The 21,944-nt window shown below is 38.5% G+C and overlaps 1 protein-coding gene across 8 annotated transcripts in view; it reads right to left on the reverse strand.

The window, feature by feature from the left end:
- Positions 1–21,944, reverse strand: part of MTUS1 (microtubule associated scaffold protein 1) — a 165,205-nt gene that overhangs the window by 35,676 nt on the left and 107,585 nt on the right. For 7 of the 8 annotated variants that reach the window (XM_032413534.1, XM_032413535.1, XM_032413536.1 and 4 more), the window contains one exon: positions 654–868. In XM_032413534.1, the coding sequence (XP_032269425.1) occupies positions 654–868 (215 nt within the window). Of the gene's footprint in view, positions 1–653; positions 869–17,183; positions 17,811–21,944 lie in introns of those variants that run through there. The other variant, XM_032413539.1, reaches the window with a different exon arrangement.

The raw sequence follows: 21,944 nt of genomic DNA on the forward strand, positions 1-21,944 counted from the left end.
GAGCTCAAATATGATCTCATCCCAGCGTTTCCCCTTAGATAATTGCAGTTTCTGTTGCTAGGCCAGTAGCATAGTTCACAGAAACTTGGTTTTCTCAATGAATTTTAACTAGTCCCTGAACTAACATCCTTGGAGAATGTCAGGGAAGAATAAGTAAGCAAAGAAAATCTGTTTTGCATTTGTACCACAAACTATTTTAGGAATGGACGGAAATTCTCAAAGAGTCCCCAGACCCATACTGGGAGTTACCTCAGAAGTGTTCTTTGACCCACAAATATAATCAATCTCATTTTTCAAAGCATTAAATTAAAGGTAATACAGAAAGCTGTGTACAGTTAGACAAAAAATTAAGTTAAAAAACTGATAATGCTAATATGCGCTGGAGGCGTATAAAGTATAACAATTATCTTATGCTGTTGTTGGTCTAAGTGATTCTGGAAACAAAAAGAAGGTAGTAGAAATGTTTCAATCCCAAATTTCTAGAGAGTGACTCAGGTATCAAGTGAGATGACAAAGCATAATTGGGTGAATTATATCTGCTCTTACCATTCATTAACTGAAAAGTATTCCCAAGACAAAAGCGTGAATACTGCCCCCCTCCTGCGCCTCTCACCTCAATGAGAAAAGACTCTTTCGAGGGTAGACATCCTTACCTCAGAGAGTAGGTGCTGAATCACAACTGTTAATGCTTCAAATTTGATATTACCACAGGAAAGAAGCTGCTTGAGCTGCAGGATAAATCCACTTTGGTTTTCACATTTTGTTTTATATTGAGCCAATTCAAGTGTTTTTTCAGAGGAAAGCACATCTGGAGACGTCTGTGTCTGGATACACAAACTTCTGGGATTCTTTTGCCTGCCCTTTTCAACTGTAAAAGGAATAAGTATACATAGGAAAATATGAGATTTTAATTTTTATAATCACTACCACCTGGGTTCAAAACCAACTAGACAAGCCACAGAAATGCATTTAAGCTATGTTTACATAAGGAAAGCATATGGATCAGAGCAGGAACTAATCAAATATATAGATGTTTGGAATTTATAAACACAGGCAAGGTCTTTAGCTCTGACTTTAAAAGATTTACATAGGGCAGAGAACTACGTGTGAATTTAGCAATCCAGAAACATGAAAACTGCGTGCAAAATAATGTTCATATGGTAGTTTCTGATTTTCTAGGTAAATTGGTACAGTAATGTGACTGTGACAAGTCCTCTGACTCTGTATTGTGATCACATATACTGAAAGGAAAACACAAGTGATTGGACTTTCAATGCCTCTCCTTCCTCCTACACATTTTCTACAAACTTCCCATCCTTTCCTGCTGATGGCCTGGTCATTACAAGGATTTGTACTGCTGATGAGTCATTTCCTAATCTCTAATAAATCATTACATATATTGAAAATCTACTCATATTTTGCCCCTTAAGTTCGCTGCTAAAAGTACTATATTCTTGACTATCCTTTTCCGTTTTCTATGAAACACAAGCTTTATTGTTTTTCCCCTCTCCAAGTACTAATAATGGCCTGTGGTTTTTTTTTTTTTAAGCTCATGCTAATACTCCAAATCCAACTAAGATGCTGTGCTAAGTGATTATTCACTATCTATGCCCTGGTGTCCTGGGAATTACTCTATTTTAAATGAAAAACTGTTCAGTGTTGGAACGATTCCAAATGCCTCAGTCACTTTAAATATCAAACAGAATTGGAAGAACACAAAACAAGCTGCTTAGCTTCTTGAAGTAAGTAGGCCAAGTAATCAAAACAAAACATGAAAAGAAAAAGACACAAGAAACTAAGAAAAAAAAAATGTTCCCTTGTTTTCAGAGGCATTCCCTACGACATTCATATTCTGTGATAACAAACCAACCTAAGAAAATTTTAGACAGAAATTATTTTCTCCAATTTTTCAGGGGGAGGAAAACTAATTTCTTGAAGGAAAATAAACAAACCTCAGTATTCATGCTCCAAGAACCAATGACAAAAAACACTCAATATATTCTTTAAAATAAAGACGGGGGTGGGGGGGGAGAAGGCTCTCATTTTCTATGGTACTTTCTATGGTTAAACAATTCATATTTGTGTTAATACTTGATAATTCACTGTTCTAAAATGACTAAAGTATCTTTTGTGTTTTAAAAATACTTCAGTCGGGGGTGCCTGGGTGGCTCAGATGGTTAAGCATCTGCCTTCGGCTCAGGTCATGATCCCAGGGTCCTGGGATCGAGTCCCGCATCGGGCTCCCTGCTCAGTAGGGAGCCTACTTCTCCCTCTGCCTCTCTCTGTCTCTTACGAATAAATAAATAAAATCTTTAAAAAAAAATAAAAATACTTCAATTGGGGTGCCTGGGTGGCTCAGTCATTAAGCATCTGCCTTTGGCTCCCAGGGTCCTGGGATCGAGCCCCGCATCGGGCTCCCTGCTCAGCAGGAAGCCTGCTTCTCCCTCTCCCACTCCCCCTGCTTGTGTTCCCTCTCTCACTGTGCCTCTCTGTCAAATAAATAAAATCTTAAAAAAAAATAAATAAAAATACTTCAAGAGAAGGGGAAAGTATTTGTCCATTAGTCTTTCTTACTAATCATTAATAGCTGTTTAGTACTAACTGCCATTTCCAAAGCACATGAAGAAAGCGACCAAGTTCATAGTCCTAATATTAAAGTCCTGAAGGGAGAACTTTATAGAGTCACATATTAATGAACTAATTAATGAAAAATAATCTAAATATTTTACAGTTTGTCAAAGTATCTGAAATTAGTATTCCTTTATTTCATGTCATTTCCTAAAAGGTTCTTAGGAGTTCTATTTCTCATGTAACATTATAATAATTACATAGTTCTCATTTTTCCCCTCTTTCATCCACTCAGTAACTCTCCATAGGGAAAGTGAGGTTCCAGGGTGGGAAGGACCTTGCCTATGTGCGATGGCATCTATGGGACAGATTCAAAGTCAGAACTTAGGCCTCCAACACCCATTCTCTACCGTTGTCACCCACCTTGGAAAGTGGAGATGGGGTGATCTAATATAAAACTAAAAACAATCATTTATGCAGTAATTGTAATAAAATGTTACTTTATTATATCAAGCCTGTTATTTGGTAACTCTTCCTTTCAATAAACCTACATGTAGATAAACATCTGTGTTTTATATGTTTGTACAAACTTATGTGTTTATAGTTTTATAGGATTTTATACAAACAGAACATCCAAAAACAGCTTTTAACTCTTTGACCATCTAGAATTTCCTGTAACATACTGCAGATATAAATGCATTCTCCTGACATCACTGCTCTATGTCCTACCAATACTTAACTGAAATAATCATTTATTTATTGATAGATTGCTTTGAGTTGATCATTCCTTGAATCCCTTAACAATGTTTGATTCTCTTTCTAGAATTTCTATGCTAATTAACTTTATTATTTAACACAATATTAGAGTTTTAAAACTGTTAGTTTATAATTATTTACAAAATCTGAGATATAAGTATTTTATATTAACATTTTTGAAGAAAACATTCTTTAAAATTCTTGCCTACTGAGACTTCCAGATGAATTTCACTAGTCAGGTTCTAGTACATTATTTCATAGGGAGATAAATTTATTAAACATTGTTTTTCCACCTTCAGGTTCAAAATATAGGTACTCCTTTTGTAGCACCAGATTTTATATTTTCCTTCAAATTATTTCTTATTCCAAAGTGAGGCAATAGCTATATATTATGTTTGGTTTCTTTGTATAAACTAAATTTCTTTCACTGTATTACATTTTTACAATTTACTATAAAGTATTTGCTAGTAATATTGTTTGGATAAATTACTTGATATTATCTTTTTTTCTTATTAAATGGTCAATTCCATTACTAACATTATTTTAAAGTAGATAGCTTTATTTTTATCTTGGCTTAAGATTAACTATGTTTCTCAATGTATATAGATTTTAAAATAATACCTCTACATCATGTTAAGAATCTGTCCACACTGTTTTTGAAGTGTTTAGGAAATACAAGTTGGATTTGCTGATTCTATATTAGGCTCTGAAACCATTATGGTTTTTACTAGCTTCTATTTAATTTGATCCTTTTTGTTTTGTTTCCAGTTTTTTTAATTGTTATGTTAATCCCCATACATCATTAGTTTTTGATGTAGTGTTCCATGATTCATTGTTTGTGCGTAACACCCAGTGCTCCATGCAGAACGTGCCCTCTTTTTTTTTTTTATTTATTTGAGAGAGAGAGTGAGAGAGAGAGAGAGCACAAGATGGGGGAGTGGGAGAGGGAGAAGCAGACTCCCTGCCTAGCAGGGAGCCCGATGCGGGACTCGATCCCGGGACTCCAGGATCATGACCTGAGCCGAAGGCAGTCGCTTAACCAACTGAGCCACCCAGGCGCCCCAGAACGTGCCCTCTTTAATACCCATCACCAGGATAGCCCATCCTCCCACCCGATCCATTTTGTTAAAGGCTTTTAAGCCACAGTGGCTTCAAATTCCTAAGACATATTCTTTTCTTTTAATTAAAAAACTTTTTTTAATCATCTGAAATGTAATCCCTCCCCCTTTTTTCTGAGGTAAAAGTGACATTTAATATCATATTAGTTTCAGATGTGTAAGGTAATGATTCACTGTTTGTATATACTGGGAAATGATCACCCTAACAGTCTAGTTAACATGTTACCAGACATAGCTACCTTTTTTTTTCTTATGAGAACTTTAAATTCTACTCTCTTAACAAGTCTCAAATACACAATACAGTATTATCAACTCTAGTCCTGTGATGTACGTTACATCCTCAGGACCTATTTATTTTATAACTGGAAGTTTGTACCTTTTGACCCTGTTGACCCATTTCACAACCCCACCCCATCCCCCAAAACAAACTTAATTTTTTCAGGTATGTCAGTCCAACAGTGTAAGCTCTTCCCTAGTTTGCTGCTGAGGATTCGTTTGGCTTAGGTCCACAAGTGAGACTGGTGACTATACATTTCCTTTATTCTATTTTGGTTGCTTTGGCTTTTCGTAACAAAGTGGCATCTGTATTTATAAAAGTCCTCTTCTCCATATTTTGGAACTGTTAACAGTGTCAGGACATGTATACTCTTTGAAAGTTTAGAAAGTTCTCTAGGACCCAACACTGTAGTAGGAATCCTGCTAAGATCACACTAGAATGAACAGTAAGTAGTGTTTGTTACGGTACCCCCTGGAAAGCATCAAGTGCCCGAGTCTGACTGCACCCCAGTCGCGCAAGGCTCTTGGTGCTTAGCTGCTTTTCATCTGTGCTTTGCCTGGTCACTGTTTCACCTGCAGCTGCAGGGCTGAGGCATTGACTCTAACAAGGGAAGCAGAGGAGGGTGGCACCTGCATTTCAGGAAAAGCTGTCCTTCTCTCTGGCTTTCTTAATGGCTGGAGACCTGGCATTTCAAGAGGGGAGCCCCTCGTATCAGCATGCGCTCTTACTTATCCAGCCATGAAGACCTCAAACGCCACCCCTAGAACACAGCGCCGCTCTGCCTCAGGTAGTGACTGGAACTGTCTGACCTGTACACCATGATACAGTTTTCCATGCTACCCACCAAGAATCTCATCCAAACACTTAAAACAATTCTGGTCATGTCCGTCTGCATAACTTTAACTGACGTTTAAAAACAATAAAAGCTTTATGATAAGCCTTCTCTAACACACCCTAGCATCAACTAGTGAATTTATAGCTGGTCAGCAAGAATTTATCCTATTGTGAACCCTACATGGGAATTCAATGACATTAACTGAAGGATTTCCGCTGTAAACTTGTTTGCAAAGGACAAGATCAAAAAGCAACCCAAATGTCCATATAGAAGACTGGTTAAACTTATGGTACATTTATATAGTGAAATATCACAGTTGTAACGGAGAACTAGGACATGCTCTGTTGTAAATGAGAAAACCACAGTAAAGAGCACTGTAGACAGAATGCTCTGCCATGTGATGATGAAAATATAAGAGCACATTTTCCATTTTGCTTGTAAGTTCATAACAAAATTACTGCATAATACACATACAAGTACTAACACTGTTTACCTTTTCAGAAAATAGGAACCAGAGAGATACAAGGTGTTCTAATATATTTTCTATACTTTTTAATCATGGGGTAAACATACCACCTTTTCAAAATTAGAAAGTATTTTTTAAAGGTGGTTAAATTGGGGATGCCTGGGTGGCTCAGTCAGTTAAGCATCTGCTTTCGGCTCAGGTCATGATCCCAGGGTCCCGGGATGGAGCCCTGCATCGGGCTCCCTGCTCAGCGGGGAGCCTACTTCTCCCTCTGCCTACCTCTTCCCCTTGCTTTTGTTCACGCTCACTCATGCACACGTGCTCGCTCTCTCTCTCACAAATAAAATCTTTAAAAAAAAATAAAGGTGGTTAAACTAAATTCTGAGCACTTAAATTGTTAACACTTAGCTACAAAAAAACAATCCATGTTTCTTCCTTGGGAAATAGAGACAAAAATCTAAATAATACAGGTTTTGTCATATGTGACAACTCAAAATACATTTACATTTAAGGAGGAAAGAAAACACTGACATACTATCCTTCTAAGAGTACATGTCTTCAAAATTTAACATAAGAGCAAATAAGCAAACAGACTGCCCTCTACCTAGAGCTGGAAAATCAACTTGTGACCTCAATCTTCTGCTCCATATACTGTGCTCCCTAAGGACAAAATTGTGCCACATGGTAGCTGATGACCTAGTTTGAGCATCTTCCCCCCCTCCTCACTCCTGGCCAAATTGAAGATCAGAAATGACGCAAAAATCTCCAATGATGCTCAAAGCCAAAATGCTCATAAAAAGGGTACTTCATAATACTAAAAAATAGTTTCCCTTAAGTCCTACAGGAACCATGATTTGTAGGAAATTAAAATATGAACCAAATTTGCCCATGTCCCCTTTTTTAACATGTTACCATTCTGGCAATGCAGCTGTATTTAAAAATATAATTTATTATACCCATTAACAGGACATGTGATTTCAAAGAATCAACTTAGTCAGAAACCCTTAAAATTGCATATTACCTTCTACATAGATTTGGATATCTGTCAACAAGATAATTACCAATATCATGTCTGATCCAATCGTCCTGGGACTTACTCTAATGAAATTGAAACCTCCATCAGGAAAACAAAAGTCATGAATCAAAGACATGTGCTTACTTGAAAACAATTGGATAACACTGTTTGTTATCTTTGTTCCTTCTACTCCAAAACCTCAATTTAATAAAATTTCAAACTAGTCTAATAAACTTATTTATCATCATCTTGAAGAAAGTAGTTGGGTAAAGAGGAACAGGCCCCCTTTTCAGGTTCTAGTCACTCAGGCATATAGATCCCCAAGTCAAGACAAAAAGGTTTTTGAGAAAAACTTAACCATTAAGACGTGGACCAACCTATTACCTGCTGAAGACACATCTATCTTAAGGCCAAACAAGCCTTTCCAAATGGTAAAGTCAAGTAAGAGACAAGACCTGCAGGAATAGTTTGCCTTGGCTTCCACGAAATGCAAAACTATACACTGCATTTAATAACTAACGTTGCCTAGTTTTTTTGTATACCTATTGACCTTGTCATTTGGTCACTAAGTATTTTTCGAAATCTCCCATGATAACTTTGCTGGGTGGTGGTAGGACCTGTCCTGGTGTCCTGTGGGGGAGAGGGGAGGCATGTAGAGGAAGGTGGTGGTGGACAGGCATGCATGAAGACCGCCGGCATCTTGGCTGAATCGTGGTTCCCTAGTATTCATCTCTTCCTGTTCAGTTCTCACAGAATCCACCTATCTGCACTGAAAACTAGTATGTGTGAGGTAATAAAATGTAGGTAATGAACTAATGGGCTGGTGAGGGCCCTCTCCATCTCTGCCAGTGCTCTGGACAGACAACCGATTCTATTCTTTCTTCCTTGACCTGACCCAGCACTCCTAAAACCCTTAAAAGGGACACCTATCTCTACATAAGTTCTTTCAGTTCATTTCCTAGGCATTGGATGATGGGCGCTTACCCTGAGATATCCCACGGAAGCAAAGCATTAAATGGAAACTACTGGGAAATACATGTTCTAATAAGAGGGAGGATCCAGTTATAACCAATCACCCAAATGACTACTGTTCATTCAGTAAATGTCAATTGGATGTGCTTCTAACAAACTGGTCCCTGCTCTTAAGGAACTTGCATGCATCAGTGAGAGAGATGCCATCAGCAATGGCAATATGATTTGATCATTAGCTGACAGAATTGCGTGGAGAGTGTGGTGAGAGTCCAGATGGAGAAACACCTAGATCTGGGGCAGTCAGCAAAGGGTTCAGGAGGCCGAGTTTGCACGGGCATTTGCACATCTGGCAGACAGATAAGGAGTAAAGGCCAGCAGAGGCGCCGGGGTATGGACGCCCTGTGTACTCCCAGAGTTAAAGCACAACGAGGTGGCTGAAGCACAGTCAAGGTGACATAAGGTTTTATCATGGAGGTGGCAGAGGGCGACACTGAACAGGGGTCTGGGGGCACCGTGAAAGAGAGGAGAGGTGCACAGGCAGGTCAGGAGGGAGGCCCAGAGAAGCCATGGGTCTGTGGCAGTGAGAACAGGCAGGAAACAGTGTTTATGAGGCAGAACAGGGGTCCTGACCAGTTTGATCAAGGGGAGCCTGGGAGGAGTCATGAGTTTCCAGCTAGGAAATAACACAAGAGGAGTAGATGAGCATGTGGGGATGAGAGCGAGGGCGGAGAGAGGGAGAGTCTGGCGTGGGACACAGTGAGGAAGGCGTTACGACACTGACACTCTGCTCTTTAGGCTCCAAAAAGGATCCCTTCTAGACTCACCTGCTCCATAATACTCTCCAAATTTAATCATCCACCATGTCATTTTCCTGAGGAGCAATCAGCTCTTTATCTGCTACTGTCCTGAATACTGCCCCTAATGCAAATGTATGAACACATACTTCCTACTTGTATCAACGGACTAGTAAATCCCTGGTAATCTGTATCATCTCACCAAGATGTTTTTTTAAGTTGTCATTCATGTCATCAATTTATTACCTTAAATTTATTTAAACCTTTGTAGTGTTCCTTTATTTGTTTACTCTGAAAGAATTAATAGTAATCACAATTTAGAAGCCACATACAATTTTTTCTATTCTAGGTAGGTATGGCATTTATTTACATGGAACAATTCAAGCTCACGAAAATGATATTAAGACTTTTAAAATTACCCAAGTTAATTCTCTTTGGGGTGGAGGGTAAGACTTTAAGACACCTAAGCATTTAAAATTTTACAATACTATATTTTGTCATTACTATATATAGTCAGAATTTGTTGCAACAGTTTGTATTACATGTAAAAGGGTTTTTCTTTTTAAAATTTTAAAAGCAGATTACAGAACAGAAGGTATATTCATATTAAAAACTCCCATCTCAGAATAATTATGCTTATGCAATTTTTCCTCAAAAAAAAAAAAAAATTCCAAACTTGACCTATAACCATTTTCCATGTAGCTGGCAGGAAATACGCAGATCTCTCATGTTCTTAAAATGGACTACTAACTACAAAGGAAACAAATTCATTACATCCAGGAATACTTTTAAGAAGATATTACCTCCCTCGATTTATTGGTTCTCTAAAAAATCTAGAAGTTCACCTTAATGTTAAGTTTATGAATTTCAGGACTAAAAGAGCATAAAAATGGAACAGAGCAAAAAATTTGCAAGTACTACAATTTTAGGCCTGTAACACTAATAGTTCCGAAGATACTGAATGTAAATATTTTAACTGTAATCATCTAACATCAAAATTTCATCAGAAACAGTGGAATTTCATCAAAATTTCATCCAAAAATAGAGGAAAAATCTGAATTTTTATTTCAACCTAAATAGGAAACAAGTATCTCTTGTTATACTCACTGTAGATGAGCAAACTGGATAGGACTTTTCACAGAACACAAGGAAAGGAATAAAATATATATCACCCACCAAGTTCCCACCAATGTGAATGAGATGCTGTTTCTCAAGACAGCAGTCATTGGTACTGGCTTTTCCCCCTTTATTATTAAACAAATTACCGAAAATATTAAATTCTAGCCTTCATGTGGACTTCTGTTTTTTGTTTTTGTCTTAATGATCATTTTGACTTACCCAAATGAATAGGCAGCTAAAAACCTGCTTGACATCCCAGAGCCCGCTTACACCAAGCAGTTCTTTTGATTTCAGTAATTTTGACATACACCCACAAGGTGTCCTTTTTAATTTAACACACAGAAGAATGCAGCACCGAGAACAACATTTTTGTCACCACTAGGAACAGATTCCAAAACAAGACCAAAAAGTCTACGAAGCCCTTCGCTTTGCAGTTCCTACCTCAAGCGCATTTGCTAGCTTGGAATTTTTGAACGCTATCCCCTCTCTTTTACATCTCGAGCTAGCCAGCTCACGTGAGGTCACCGTTGTGCCGTGAGGCCATCCCCTGTGGGTCAGTGCTCACTCATAGCCACAGATAATGTCCCTAACCCCTGCATCTGGGTTGCTGCAATCCTATGTTGAAAAAACAGGAGACCCAGGGAAACAGCATGACCGAACCCAGGCACATGCAGGCATAAGACCTAAATGTGGGGGGAAAAAGGTGCCCAACTGTGACAAAGTGGGTCAAAAATGTGTATTACAGACCACAGACTATCTTCCAGTTGAAATGAAAAACAGCTAATTAAAACAACCAACATTAGAAATTTTTATGACACAAACAATAAAAAGGAGAAGGTAATTCGATCAAAATACTAACCAGTTAAAGAAAAAAAATTGAAGAGAAAGGTGCCTCAAACTCGGGTCACCAGAGAACAAAGGGAAAAAGGCAAGTCTCTCACCCAAAAGAAAGCTCTATTGGTCTTAATTTTCCCAAGAGCTAGATAATTGCTATTTATAAAAAGGACTCTCACATGCTAAAATAACTCAACATATCACCTAAGATGAACACAGAAAAATGATGCTCAATGTCGGAAAGATTTAAAGCCACATCTGACATCTTTTTACCTAATAAATAATGTGCATATACTGTTAATGAACCATTTTTAGCTCTAAAACATGTTTTAGAGCTAAGACAAAGTATTATAATCTGTACTGTTTTATTTATAGGGTGATTCTCTATTAACCAGAACTCTCTCAGAATATTTCAATTGTTCTAATTATGTATTTACTAAATTTTCTTGCCATATTCCTCTAGTTGCTCCTGGTGAAAGACACTGCAATTTTCCTATCCTGAATCCAACTCCAAACTGTAATGTATGATGTACTTTCCATGTTTGGGAGAAAATAGATTCCTACATTAAAACACAACTTAGTGTAGTAAAACTTCAGCTCTGTGAAACATGTGAGTTACATCTAACTTTTAAAAAACTTAACAAAACATGGGACACCTGGGTGAAGCGTCTGCCTTCGGCTCGGGTCCTAATCCCAGGGTCCTAGGATCGAGTCCCGCATCGGGCTCCTTGCTCAGCGGGGAGCCCGCTTCGCCCTCTCCCTGCCACTCCCCGTGCTTGTGTGCTCTCTCTCTCTGACAAATAAATAAAATCCTTAAAAAAAAAAACAACTTATCAAAACATTACCTATTATGAATGAAAGTTGATTTAACACAACACTGCCTTCTTAAGTAGACTGCTCTAACTACAAAATGGCCCTTTTTAGTGTCATAGCAAAGCTGTGGCTCGAAGACCGCCACAGCGCCCAGAGCTTAGTATCGATCTATGACAAATGTTTTTAGCCTAACGCCATTCACAACATCAGTTCTCAGTAAGTGCTTATCAGTGTGGCAAAAGGCCAGCAAGATCTTCAAGCCTGCTTTCAAGGAAGCCGAAAGAAGAATGTGGATTCACAGTACAGGAACAAGGGAGTGGTGGAAGGCTATGTCTCTCATCTGTTATTCTTGAATTTGGTCCCTTTGATGTCTTTTGTAATCTACAAATGATTGAATCTTTTAACTTTTTACACACAAGTTCTAATACATCTGTTTTTTTATGGAAGCCTTCTAAAATGGCTTCATTGACTTCTGAATTTCGTAGTGTGAGAAACAAAAGAGAAATTCAAGTTTATTTAGCGTCACCTTGGCAATACTTACCACAAATGTACGAATAAAAATATTAACCTTTAACACATTTTAAATATATAAAAGCCATATGTCGAGTTGAGACATTCTTTCTCAATGTATTATCACTGAAAATTACTTCATTTAACATCAAAATCAAATACTGATCTATATGTCCAAAGTGACTTCAAAGTGTTTAATTGAAATAATTACAAGATAGGTAATCATTACCAAAACCCATCCACGTTATGAAAGAGAAAAAAAAAAAAATAACAAAGTCTGTTGCAAGGTCAGGCTTGTTAAATGATATACTCCCCTTACTTTTAAGCAGCTAATATCAGCTTTTGAGAACTAAGGGTTTGACCCTCTCTGGGTCAGATACCATCAAAAGGCTCTAACCTGTCTTGTACCTGCATGCTCTTGAGAATGGAGAAGTCACTCACTTCCAGAGCCTCGCGCGCAGGTAGCCAGTCATGTGACTGCAAGTTAGCCAATGAGACGTAAGCTTTGTGATTTGGCACCACCCACCCACCCCTTTCTCTTCTTTCTTTTTTTTTTCTTTCCTGCCTGGAGCAGCAATCGTGAGACCGCGAGGCAACAGGAGGAGGGAGCCAAGAAAATAGAGATGTTGATCCTGACGTTGCTGAGCCACTGAACAACACTGTAGGTGAAACAAACAAGTTAGGTGAAACAAATAAGTTACTTCTTAGTTAAGCTGTCTCAAACTGCAGCTAAAAGCAATTCTTTACAGCCTCAAAAATGAATACCAAACATAATTTGGGGAGTTTCATTCTAATTAAACAAATTTACTCGTATTCTGCCCCGTTCTTACTGAACGGTCTAAATGACTCTCTTTAGTGTGGCTTTAAGTAAATATCTTGTTCCATTAATAATACTTCCGCCCCTCCTCTGGAGCCAAGGTGGCTCGGTCGGTGAGCGCTCAGGTCATGATCTCAAGACCTCAGGGTCTTGAGATTGAGCCTGATTCTGCTCTGCGCTCAGTGGGGAGTCTGCTTGACATTCTCTCTCCCTCACCCTCTGCCCCCACCACTGTCTCTCTAAAAATAACAATCCTTCTGCCCCTCCTCAGTATATATGTACTACACCCCTCCCCTTTGCTATAAATTGCTTTCATTTATTTCTTTACAGAGGGAGAGAGGGGGAGAGACAGAATCTTAAGCAGGTTCCACATCCAGCATGAAAGATGACTCAGGGATGGATCTCACCACCCTGAAACCTTAGCAGAAATCAAGAGTTGGAAGCTTAACCTACTGAGCCACCCAGGCGCCCCATAATAACTTTTAATCTCACTAGCTCAGCAAAAAGAAATCCAAGTGCAGTGAACTGCCTTCACTTCAATCAAAAAATATATTAACTCTGAGGTTCAAAATGGTACTTTTCATAATAAATACAGGTATCTCCAGCTTGAAAGAGAAACTGAATTCTAATAAAACTGGTGGTAAGGAATATTTCAACTAAGAAGATTCTTTTCCTTCCATGACTCGTTATAAAATGAGAACCCATACGCAGAGGCAAAATTCTGAAATAGAGCTGCCTATTTTGGCAAGAGAGACTATTGCCAGCATTTTGGCAAGCCACTGAAATCACTTCTGGACTTCTTAGAAGATTAGCACTTCCCTGACGTGGAGATCTTCATCTGTGCTTGACATCCTGCAACATCACTCAGAATGCTGACAAATTCACTTTTCCTTGTCTTCCCCTATTTACAGAGGCCACGACCTCCTGGATTCGACAACACATTCTGGGAAGGGGTGCCACCCAAGAACAACGTACTGGAGCACACAGTGTCCCCTTATATAGGGGTTCAATAAAGGGGCCCTGGTCCGCCTGGGTCCCTGTGATCACCCTCCTTCTTGCTAGCACCTCTCTGTCTACATTCTATGCTCAGACATATTAAAATTCTTTAGTTTCCTTGAAGGAGCCATCCTCTTCCTAGCTCGAGGCTTTCCCATGCTGTATGCTCGCCTTGAGCACTTTCTGTGTCTTGGCTAACTCCACATATCCTGAGATTCCAGCTTAACCGGCACTTCTTCTGGAAGACCTCGATAAAGTTAGCTTTACCTGCTAGGAGCTGCCTATTGTCTAGTCCATGTCCTACTGTAATCACTTGACGTTCTGTTTAATTATGGGCTGTGTGCAGGCAGAAGCCATGTGTGACTTAGTCCTGGTTATATTTTCAGCATCTAGCATTGAACCTGGCACACAGTCCGTGTCTAATAGGTATTCACTTATGAAATGAATGAATAAATCCTGCAATGTAAAAGACTGGAAAAAGGTGCAAGTGGGCACCCGGCTGGCTCAGTCAGTAGAGAATGCAACTTCTGATCTCAGGGTCTTGAGTTCAAGCCCCATGCTGGTCGTAGAGCTTACTTTAAACAAATTTTTTTTTTTTAAGTTTTTATTTAAGTTATCTCCACACCCAACATGGGAATCGAACTCACAACCCTGAGATCAGAAGTCACATGCACTAGATATGGATTCCAAGAGCCTGGGGTTGTGGCCTTAGTTCTGCTAGTAACCAAGCTAGTAACACACAGAGCTACAAAATAAAGGAATCAGGTGAGATGACTTCTGAGGTCCCCTTAACCCCAAATGCTATGAATTTTTCTGGCTATAGATTAATAACCCTGGATGTATTACACCTGAAAATTCATCTTATCTAAACTCATTCTCCCCTTATCACCCAAATTCAGTTAATACTCATGACACCATGTTTTTCCTTTATCCTGCCCTATAACATCAGTCAGAGTTGAATCACTGTTCTTCCTCATTTATCCACAACTAATTGGTTTTAAGAACCTAAGACTCTACCCTTTTAAATCTCTATTTGTTTTTACACTGAGCCACTACTCTAGCTCTAGAATCCCACGCTGCCACTCTGGCAACCAAGGCCAACAGCACTCACTTTATTAAGAATACAAACACGAGTTACAGCTCATAGCCCATAAGATTACATGCAGGGACTTCAGTATCCATTTCACTGAGAAATGTCTCAGACCTTTAAATTACATAATATGGGATAAGCTCACAAAAGATTCTTACTGGGGATAAGTAGAATTATAGTCTTTACATAATTTTTAAATGCTTCCTACACAGGGGGGAAAAAAAAAACACCTCTTTTTTCATCATTATTATTCACCAGATCTAACAGAATTACAGCAGAAGTCGCAGCCAGGAAAATCTAGAAGCCAAGAGTTCTAAACAGAGGGGCCAGGTTTTAATCCCATTTCTGCCCCTTTGTGCCCTTGAGCACATTAATTCACTTCTCTGGGCCTCTGACTTCCTGGTGTCAAAGAAGGTAAACTAGATCACTTCTAGGTGCACACAGGCTCCAAAAATTTCACTACAGCCAAACAAATGTTGCAAAGTGTTTTTACAGAAATTCCAAAAACAAAAGGTACCTAAAATAGCAACTATTAGTCAAAGTCTGATAATAAAAGTCTTTTGTCTTTTGCTTAAGCTGCCTTGGAAATTTATCTGCTTCACGAAAATACAATAAACGACCTAAAATGTTCACCAGAAGAAGATCGGTTAAATAGATCACGGCCCCCATGACTATTAAAAAGCAGAAGTAGATAAACATGTGTTAACATGAAAATCTAAGATATATTAACTTTAAAAAGCAAGCTATAGAAGAGTATATATAATATACCATTCCTTTATAACCAAAGAGTCTATAAACATCTACACAGGCTTACATAGGATGAGCAAGTTACTGGAAGGCTTTGCAAGCACCGGGGAGAGTGGTGGCCTCAGGGCAGGGGGCCTGGGCAAGACACAGGCTCACTTGGAATTGTAGAACCTCTGTACAGTTTGACTTTCTCTTTTACTTGGAGCACAGATTTTTTCTTTCTTTTAAAGTTAAAAGCTATCTGGAGCTATTTTAGATCATACAGATTATTGCAAATACAAGACACCCTTTTATTTCTTCACCTTTTTTTTTAAGGTAGAAAAAATGACAGAGGCATTTAGGCCTGGAGAGAGAGGGCCACTGTTCTGGCTTCTAACACCTCATTTACCTTCAGCTGCCAGCTCAGGCCGAGGGAAAGGTTGGCAGACTTCAGTGACAGGTCAAGGGGAGTTATGAAACATGAGAAGGTCCTGGAAAAAATGAGAGATATCCCACGAGGGAAGGGAGATGCCTCTGGGAAAACTAAAAACAGTCAGCTGAAAGAAAAAAAAATCACTAGGGACAGAGATGGAAAACAAGACACATCAGGGCTGACATGAATAAGAAACAAGAAAAAAAATCTATTTACATACTCAAACAGTCCTATTACAGTCAACACTAACCAGCCAGAATCAAATATAATAACACACCTGTTTTTACAGCATAAAACCAACATCATTTACCATAACTGCAATTATTATCTGGAACAAAAGGGAACAATGTGAGGCAATTAATTGAATCCCCTAAAAGTGAGCATGCAGGTCTACAGATGCCTAAAATATTCACTGCATTTACTTCCATCTTAGGCACAGAGAATACAAAGGCAGTCTTTTGTGACTGCAAACATTTTCACTAGGAAGCTGGGAAAACTTAAGTTTTGTTTGGTTTTGTGGCTCACTTTTTACCTCTCCACAACTGCCAGGATGTTTAATTTTGGAAATATTTAGAACTTAGAAATCGTTCAGCATGTTAAGCTAAGCTATCATAATCTCACTGAGAAAGTACATAATGAAAAACTATAGAACCCCTCTCATTTCATCTCCTCCTTGAAGGAGGAGAGCAATGTTAATTTACACACGTCCTATTTCCAAAATCATCTGAAGTAAAATGTAATTTAACAGGTGTTGATTTTCACAGATCTTGTTCGTGTCAGAAAAGAGCTAGGGAGCACCAAGGCAAAAATTCTGCTCTCTATAAACAAAACAAACACACATCTGCTTAAACAGAATCAAAGTTATCAGACGCTCGTGTATTGAAATGTTAAGAGCAAAATGCCTAGTTCTCCAAAGAAAGCCTTGTTCTCTCAGAGCTTTCTTTCCTCAAGTATGTATCTCCTTAGAAAATTTCCGATAAGCAGCTGCAAGTTAATCAAGATGTCCCCCATGCACCACTCAACAGAGATGTATGCAAGACAAACCTGTATGGAAAATGACAGTGCTTTTCCTAAACCCTGAAGGAAGTCGGAGGTTTCGAAGCAATCCTTTGGCAGTCAGTCGTACGTGAATGGTGGATAAGGAGAATTTGGGAGACAACAACATGTCTTCAGAGCAGGTGAAAAGATTTCACAGAAGAAACAGCTTCCAGGGACTATCACATACTGTCTTTGTAAACTCAGTACTCTTCAAAGCCAAGAAATAACAGCGGGAGAAAACATGCCTACATAGCAAATGTCATTCCACTGCACATACACAAAAGGGAAAGAAAAAAAAAAACCCAGAGCTATCCAAATGTTCCTGGCTTCCGTTTTCACTTCCAGATGTTGCCAAAACAATACCCTTCCTCTGACTAAAATCTCCTGTAAGCAGATCCAGCAGTAAGCAGCCTCTGAATTACATCACACTGTACATGCTTAGGGGTTGTTATGGTTTTCATCAGAGATGGTAAAGGGGAGGAGAAAGTGGGTGGTCTTAGGAGCTTTATATAACAACCAATAAGGTCACGAATTCTCTCACTACTTGAAAGATTGCTAAGGGAAATTAACTACTTTGAGCACTGAATGCTTATTTAGGAATTAGGAGAAAATTAAGATTTCTTTTCAGTCATCTATATTCTGATTTTTAAAATTTTAATTATATTCACACTGATGACACTGGGCATTTTTTTCAAGTATTTTGCATGTAAATCTATATATAAACCCGATACTTCGGATACACTTCTTTTTTTAAAATGGCTTCAAGGGGCACCTGGGTGGCTCAGTTGTTAAGTGTCTGCCTTCGGCTCAGGTCATGATCCCGGGGTCCTGGGATCGAGCCCCACATCGGGCTCCCTGCTCAGCGGGAAGCCTGCTTCTCCCTCTCCCACTCCCCCTGCTTGTGTTCCCTCTCTCGCTGTGTCTCTCTTTGTCAAATAAACAAATAAAATCCTTAAAAAAAATAAAAATAAAAAAAATAAAATGGCTTCAAGTAATAGATGTTCCCAGGTATGGTTTTTAATAAAACTTCTATTAGTGACAGATTGATAAAAGGTTCAACTTTAATAGTCATGTTCTGAGGACCTCACTAATCAACAAAAAAGGTTAACACAATTTCTCTACCAGATGTAATATAATAGTTCCAGAGGAATAAAATTAATCAGGCCACATTTTCAAGAAGACACTTAACTGTTTTATCAATTGCATTTACGGAAAATCAGGTGGCCTCTCATAGTAATGTTTTGAGACTAGAAACAAGCTAGGATCTGTTTTATTGGGATCTGTTAAATGTTTATCTTGGTAGTTGTAAGAGTACATTAAAATATGATGGCAAAAACTAAAGGAAGATGAAGGTGTGGATGAAAGAAAAGTACCCCACAACATGCTTACTTAAGCAAAGGTAATATTAATAATCAGGAATAACCCAATAACCCTTTTTCCATTAAAAAAAGAAAACGTGCAAAAAAGGATCTATGTTTGTTTCCAAGATTTCCTCAGAAAACAGGACTTAGAAATAAATGTAGAAAATGTTAGCTGTAAATAACCTTAAGTATTAAATGCTATTAAAAAGTACAGGGGGCAGCAATGGTTTCAGAAAGTCTACAGAACATTTAGGGTGTGAAGAGGGAAGAAGATGGGCAGGAAAGGACATTCTGAATAATTCCTTCTCCCTCTTCCTCAACTCTGGAGCCTATCATCTTAGAAGCTGTCAATAAGAGACACAAACCCAAGTATCTATCAAGGGTTAGCTGTGGGAAAGATACAACTTGTTGATACACACAGGATGGATTTTGAAAACACACCGCACCCATGGCAACAGAACCACAAATAACCAAGGAATTAAAGAAAACTACACTGAGATGTTGCCTTTTCACTTTATCAGTTTATTGTTAAACAATCACCCTTTTTCCAGATTCTGCATGAGTATGTCATAACCACCTCTCCTCCTGCCACTCTCCCCCAAAAAAAACTTGTAACTAAAATATCAATCAGCATTACAATCCTAAATAGAATCAAATTAAATATTGGTGTTAAAAACAGACCCGATACCACCCCATTTCAGATGTCATGCAGTTTTTTGTTCGTTTTTTTTTTTGGCTTGTGAAGTAACAGCAAACTCTAGGCTATCCTGGTTCAAAGGGAAATCTTTTAGCCTAGACTACCCAAAAGAAGAAATTAGCAATGTGCCACCCACTCATCACATTCATTCAACTTTTTACTTTATACTAAGCTATACCACCTATAACAGAAGTAAACGTCGCTAATGGTCCTTTTAAACAGCAGAACAAGGAACTGTAAGAATAAAAAGTAGCAGTGCTAGTCGGCAAGTCAGAAGTCAGAGAGTAGTCCTTGCTTGTGCAGTCAGGTACACGTACTTACGCGTGCGCGCACGCACACAAACGAAAGGTGTACTAGATAAAAGACTTAACAGCTCCCGCCGGGTTGTCACTTCTTTCCCAACACAGTCTGCCCCCTGGTGGCAAGCTAGCACAAGTGAGCGTTTTCATGAATAGTAACAGCCAACTCTTTTTTTTTTTTTTTTTTTAAAGATTTTATTTATTTATTTGAGAGAGAGAGAGAGCACATGAGAGGGGGGAGGGTCAGAGGGAGAGGCAGACTCCCTGCTGAGCAGGGAGCCCGATGCGGGACTCGATCCCGGGACTCCAGGATCATGACCTGAGCCGAAGGCAGTCGCTTAACCAACTGAGCCACCCAGGCGCCCCAGTAACAGCCAACTCTTAGAACCCGCGTGCCTGGTACTCCCCTAAACACTTTATATAGAGTCGCTCTTCTAAATAACTGAATGAGTGGTTAGTAGGGAGTTACAACTATTTTTATAGCATATATACTTTGGGGAGGGGTGGACAGGGAAGCACGGATTTAAAAATTGGCTCAAATAGGTTCCTTTGATTACCTATTTGGTCAGTAATCACTTGTGTACTAGCTGTTGTCTCTGAAGTTACACCAAGTAGAGGAGAAGTCCCTGAAGTGCCCATCTTTGTTATTATACAAAGTCCTAATTGAAGAGAATATCTAAAGATCACCAAGGACAGTAAAGAAAAATTTAAGGAACTTTTGTTACCCAAAAAAAATGTTATTAGAGGTGTAAAAATTAGGAATAAGAGGAGTTTTTATGAGGGGCAGCAAAGCTTGTGTTATGATGTCAAGTGGAAAAACAAAACCATGATTTAGAATTGTATGGACAGGGGCACCTGGGTGGCTCAGTCAGTTAAGCATCTGCCTTCGGCTCAGGTCATGATCCCAGGGTCCTTAATCAGCGATGGGGAGTCAGCTTCTTCCTCTGCCCCTTCCCCCCTCCTCATGTGTGTGCGCATGCTCTAATTTTTAAAAAAATAAAATTGTATGTATAGTAGGATCCCAATTTTAAAGAACAAGAAAAAATACTGAAGTATTAAAAAAAAAATGTCAGCAACGCTGAGTTGGAGTAGGCAGGATTTTCAATTTCTTTGCCATAGGTTTCTCTATTTTCCCCCTTTTTAAAATAAAGATCACATAGTCCAAAAAATTCGACTTTTAAGTAAGTTGAAGTGACAGAATCGCTTTATAAAAAGGGTACAGAATTAAGCAGAGTTTCTATTAATGACACACATAAAAAAACAATAAAAATTGTGGAGAGTCTTTAGTAAGGCTTAATATACAAACAAAAAAAAAGATGTGATATGGATGATGTAAGTGTTTGGCAGGTCAATATGTTATAGTATCCTAGTATATTCCAGAGAACCACAGATTCCACTGAGGCCTGTGTAGAACTCTGTGTGTGTGTGTGTGTGTGTGTGTGTGTGTGTGCACGCATGGGTGCTTAATCAGACTCAATTTAGAACACAGTGATGTTATCATTCTAGATAGGATTCAAGCATATGCTGTGCAGGGCTGCTTATAGGCCTGATGTATTTACTACTAATGATCATGAAGAATCTGCAGAAGATTAATATTTAAACCAGGGATTCAGGCATCTCTGTCCAATCTTCCCTAGAACTCCTACACCAGGTGTATCCATCTTAATGTCTATCTCCTACTGTCCCTAACACAACATGACTGCCACATTTTCTTCATTTTTATGCCTCATAATCGTTACTCTTATGTTCAAATCTCTGTTCGAATCGTAGGAAGTTCAACTCAGGGTCCAATTTTTCCATAATGTCCCCTTCCTTAGTAGGAAGAAGAATGCCTATATTGTGACTATTTTAAAATTCACATAAAACAATTATAAAAAATTTTAGCCTCCACCTACCCATAAAGATTATAAGTTCTCCAAGATCAGTGACACTGCCTTTTATTTCTTTGGTCTCCAAAAAGTGAAAGATGTTTTGTTTTACTCATGTAAAATGTTTTTAAAAACAAAAACCCATCTTCACTGCAGAATATTTCTTAAAAAGTTAAATCACCTATATATCATAATGCTCTGTAACCAATTTTTAAACTTAATGCAAGATTAATAAACTTAGTAAACTTAAAAACTTCTCACTTATCTTCCCAAGGCATTAGCTAACCCTCTATAGTGCTTTTTAATGGCTTTAAAATTGTCAATGAAATGTCAGTGAACATAACTTAAACAAGTGGTTTAACTTAAACAGGTGCTGTTTAAATCATTCAGTTTGTTTCCAATTTTCCTTCTTTCTAAATAATTCTGAAAGTCAAAAAAAAAAAAAAAATCAGTATTTTCCCTTTAAACAATTCTGATAAATGGAATTCCTGGGTAGAAGACTTTTGTTCTATGTCCCCATAGTGCCTCCAGAAAGGCTGTTA

This window comes from Phoca vitulina, unplaced genomic scaffold (genome assembly GCF_004348235.1).
Source record: "Phoca vitulina isolate PV1807 unplaced genomic scaffold, GSC_HSeal_1.0 scaffold15, whole genome shotgun sequence".
NCBI lineage: Eukaryota > Metazoa > Chordata > Mammalia > Carnivora > Phocidae > Phoca > Phoca vitulina.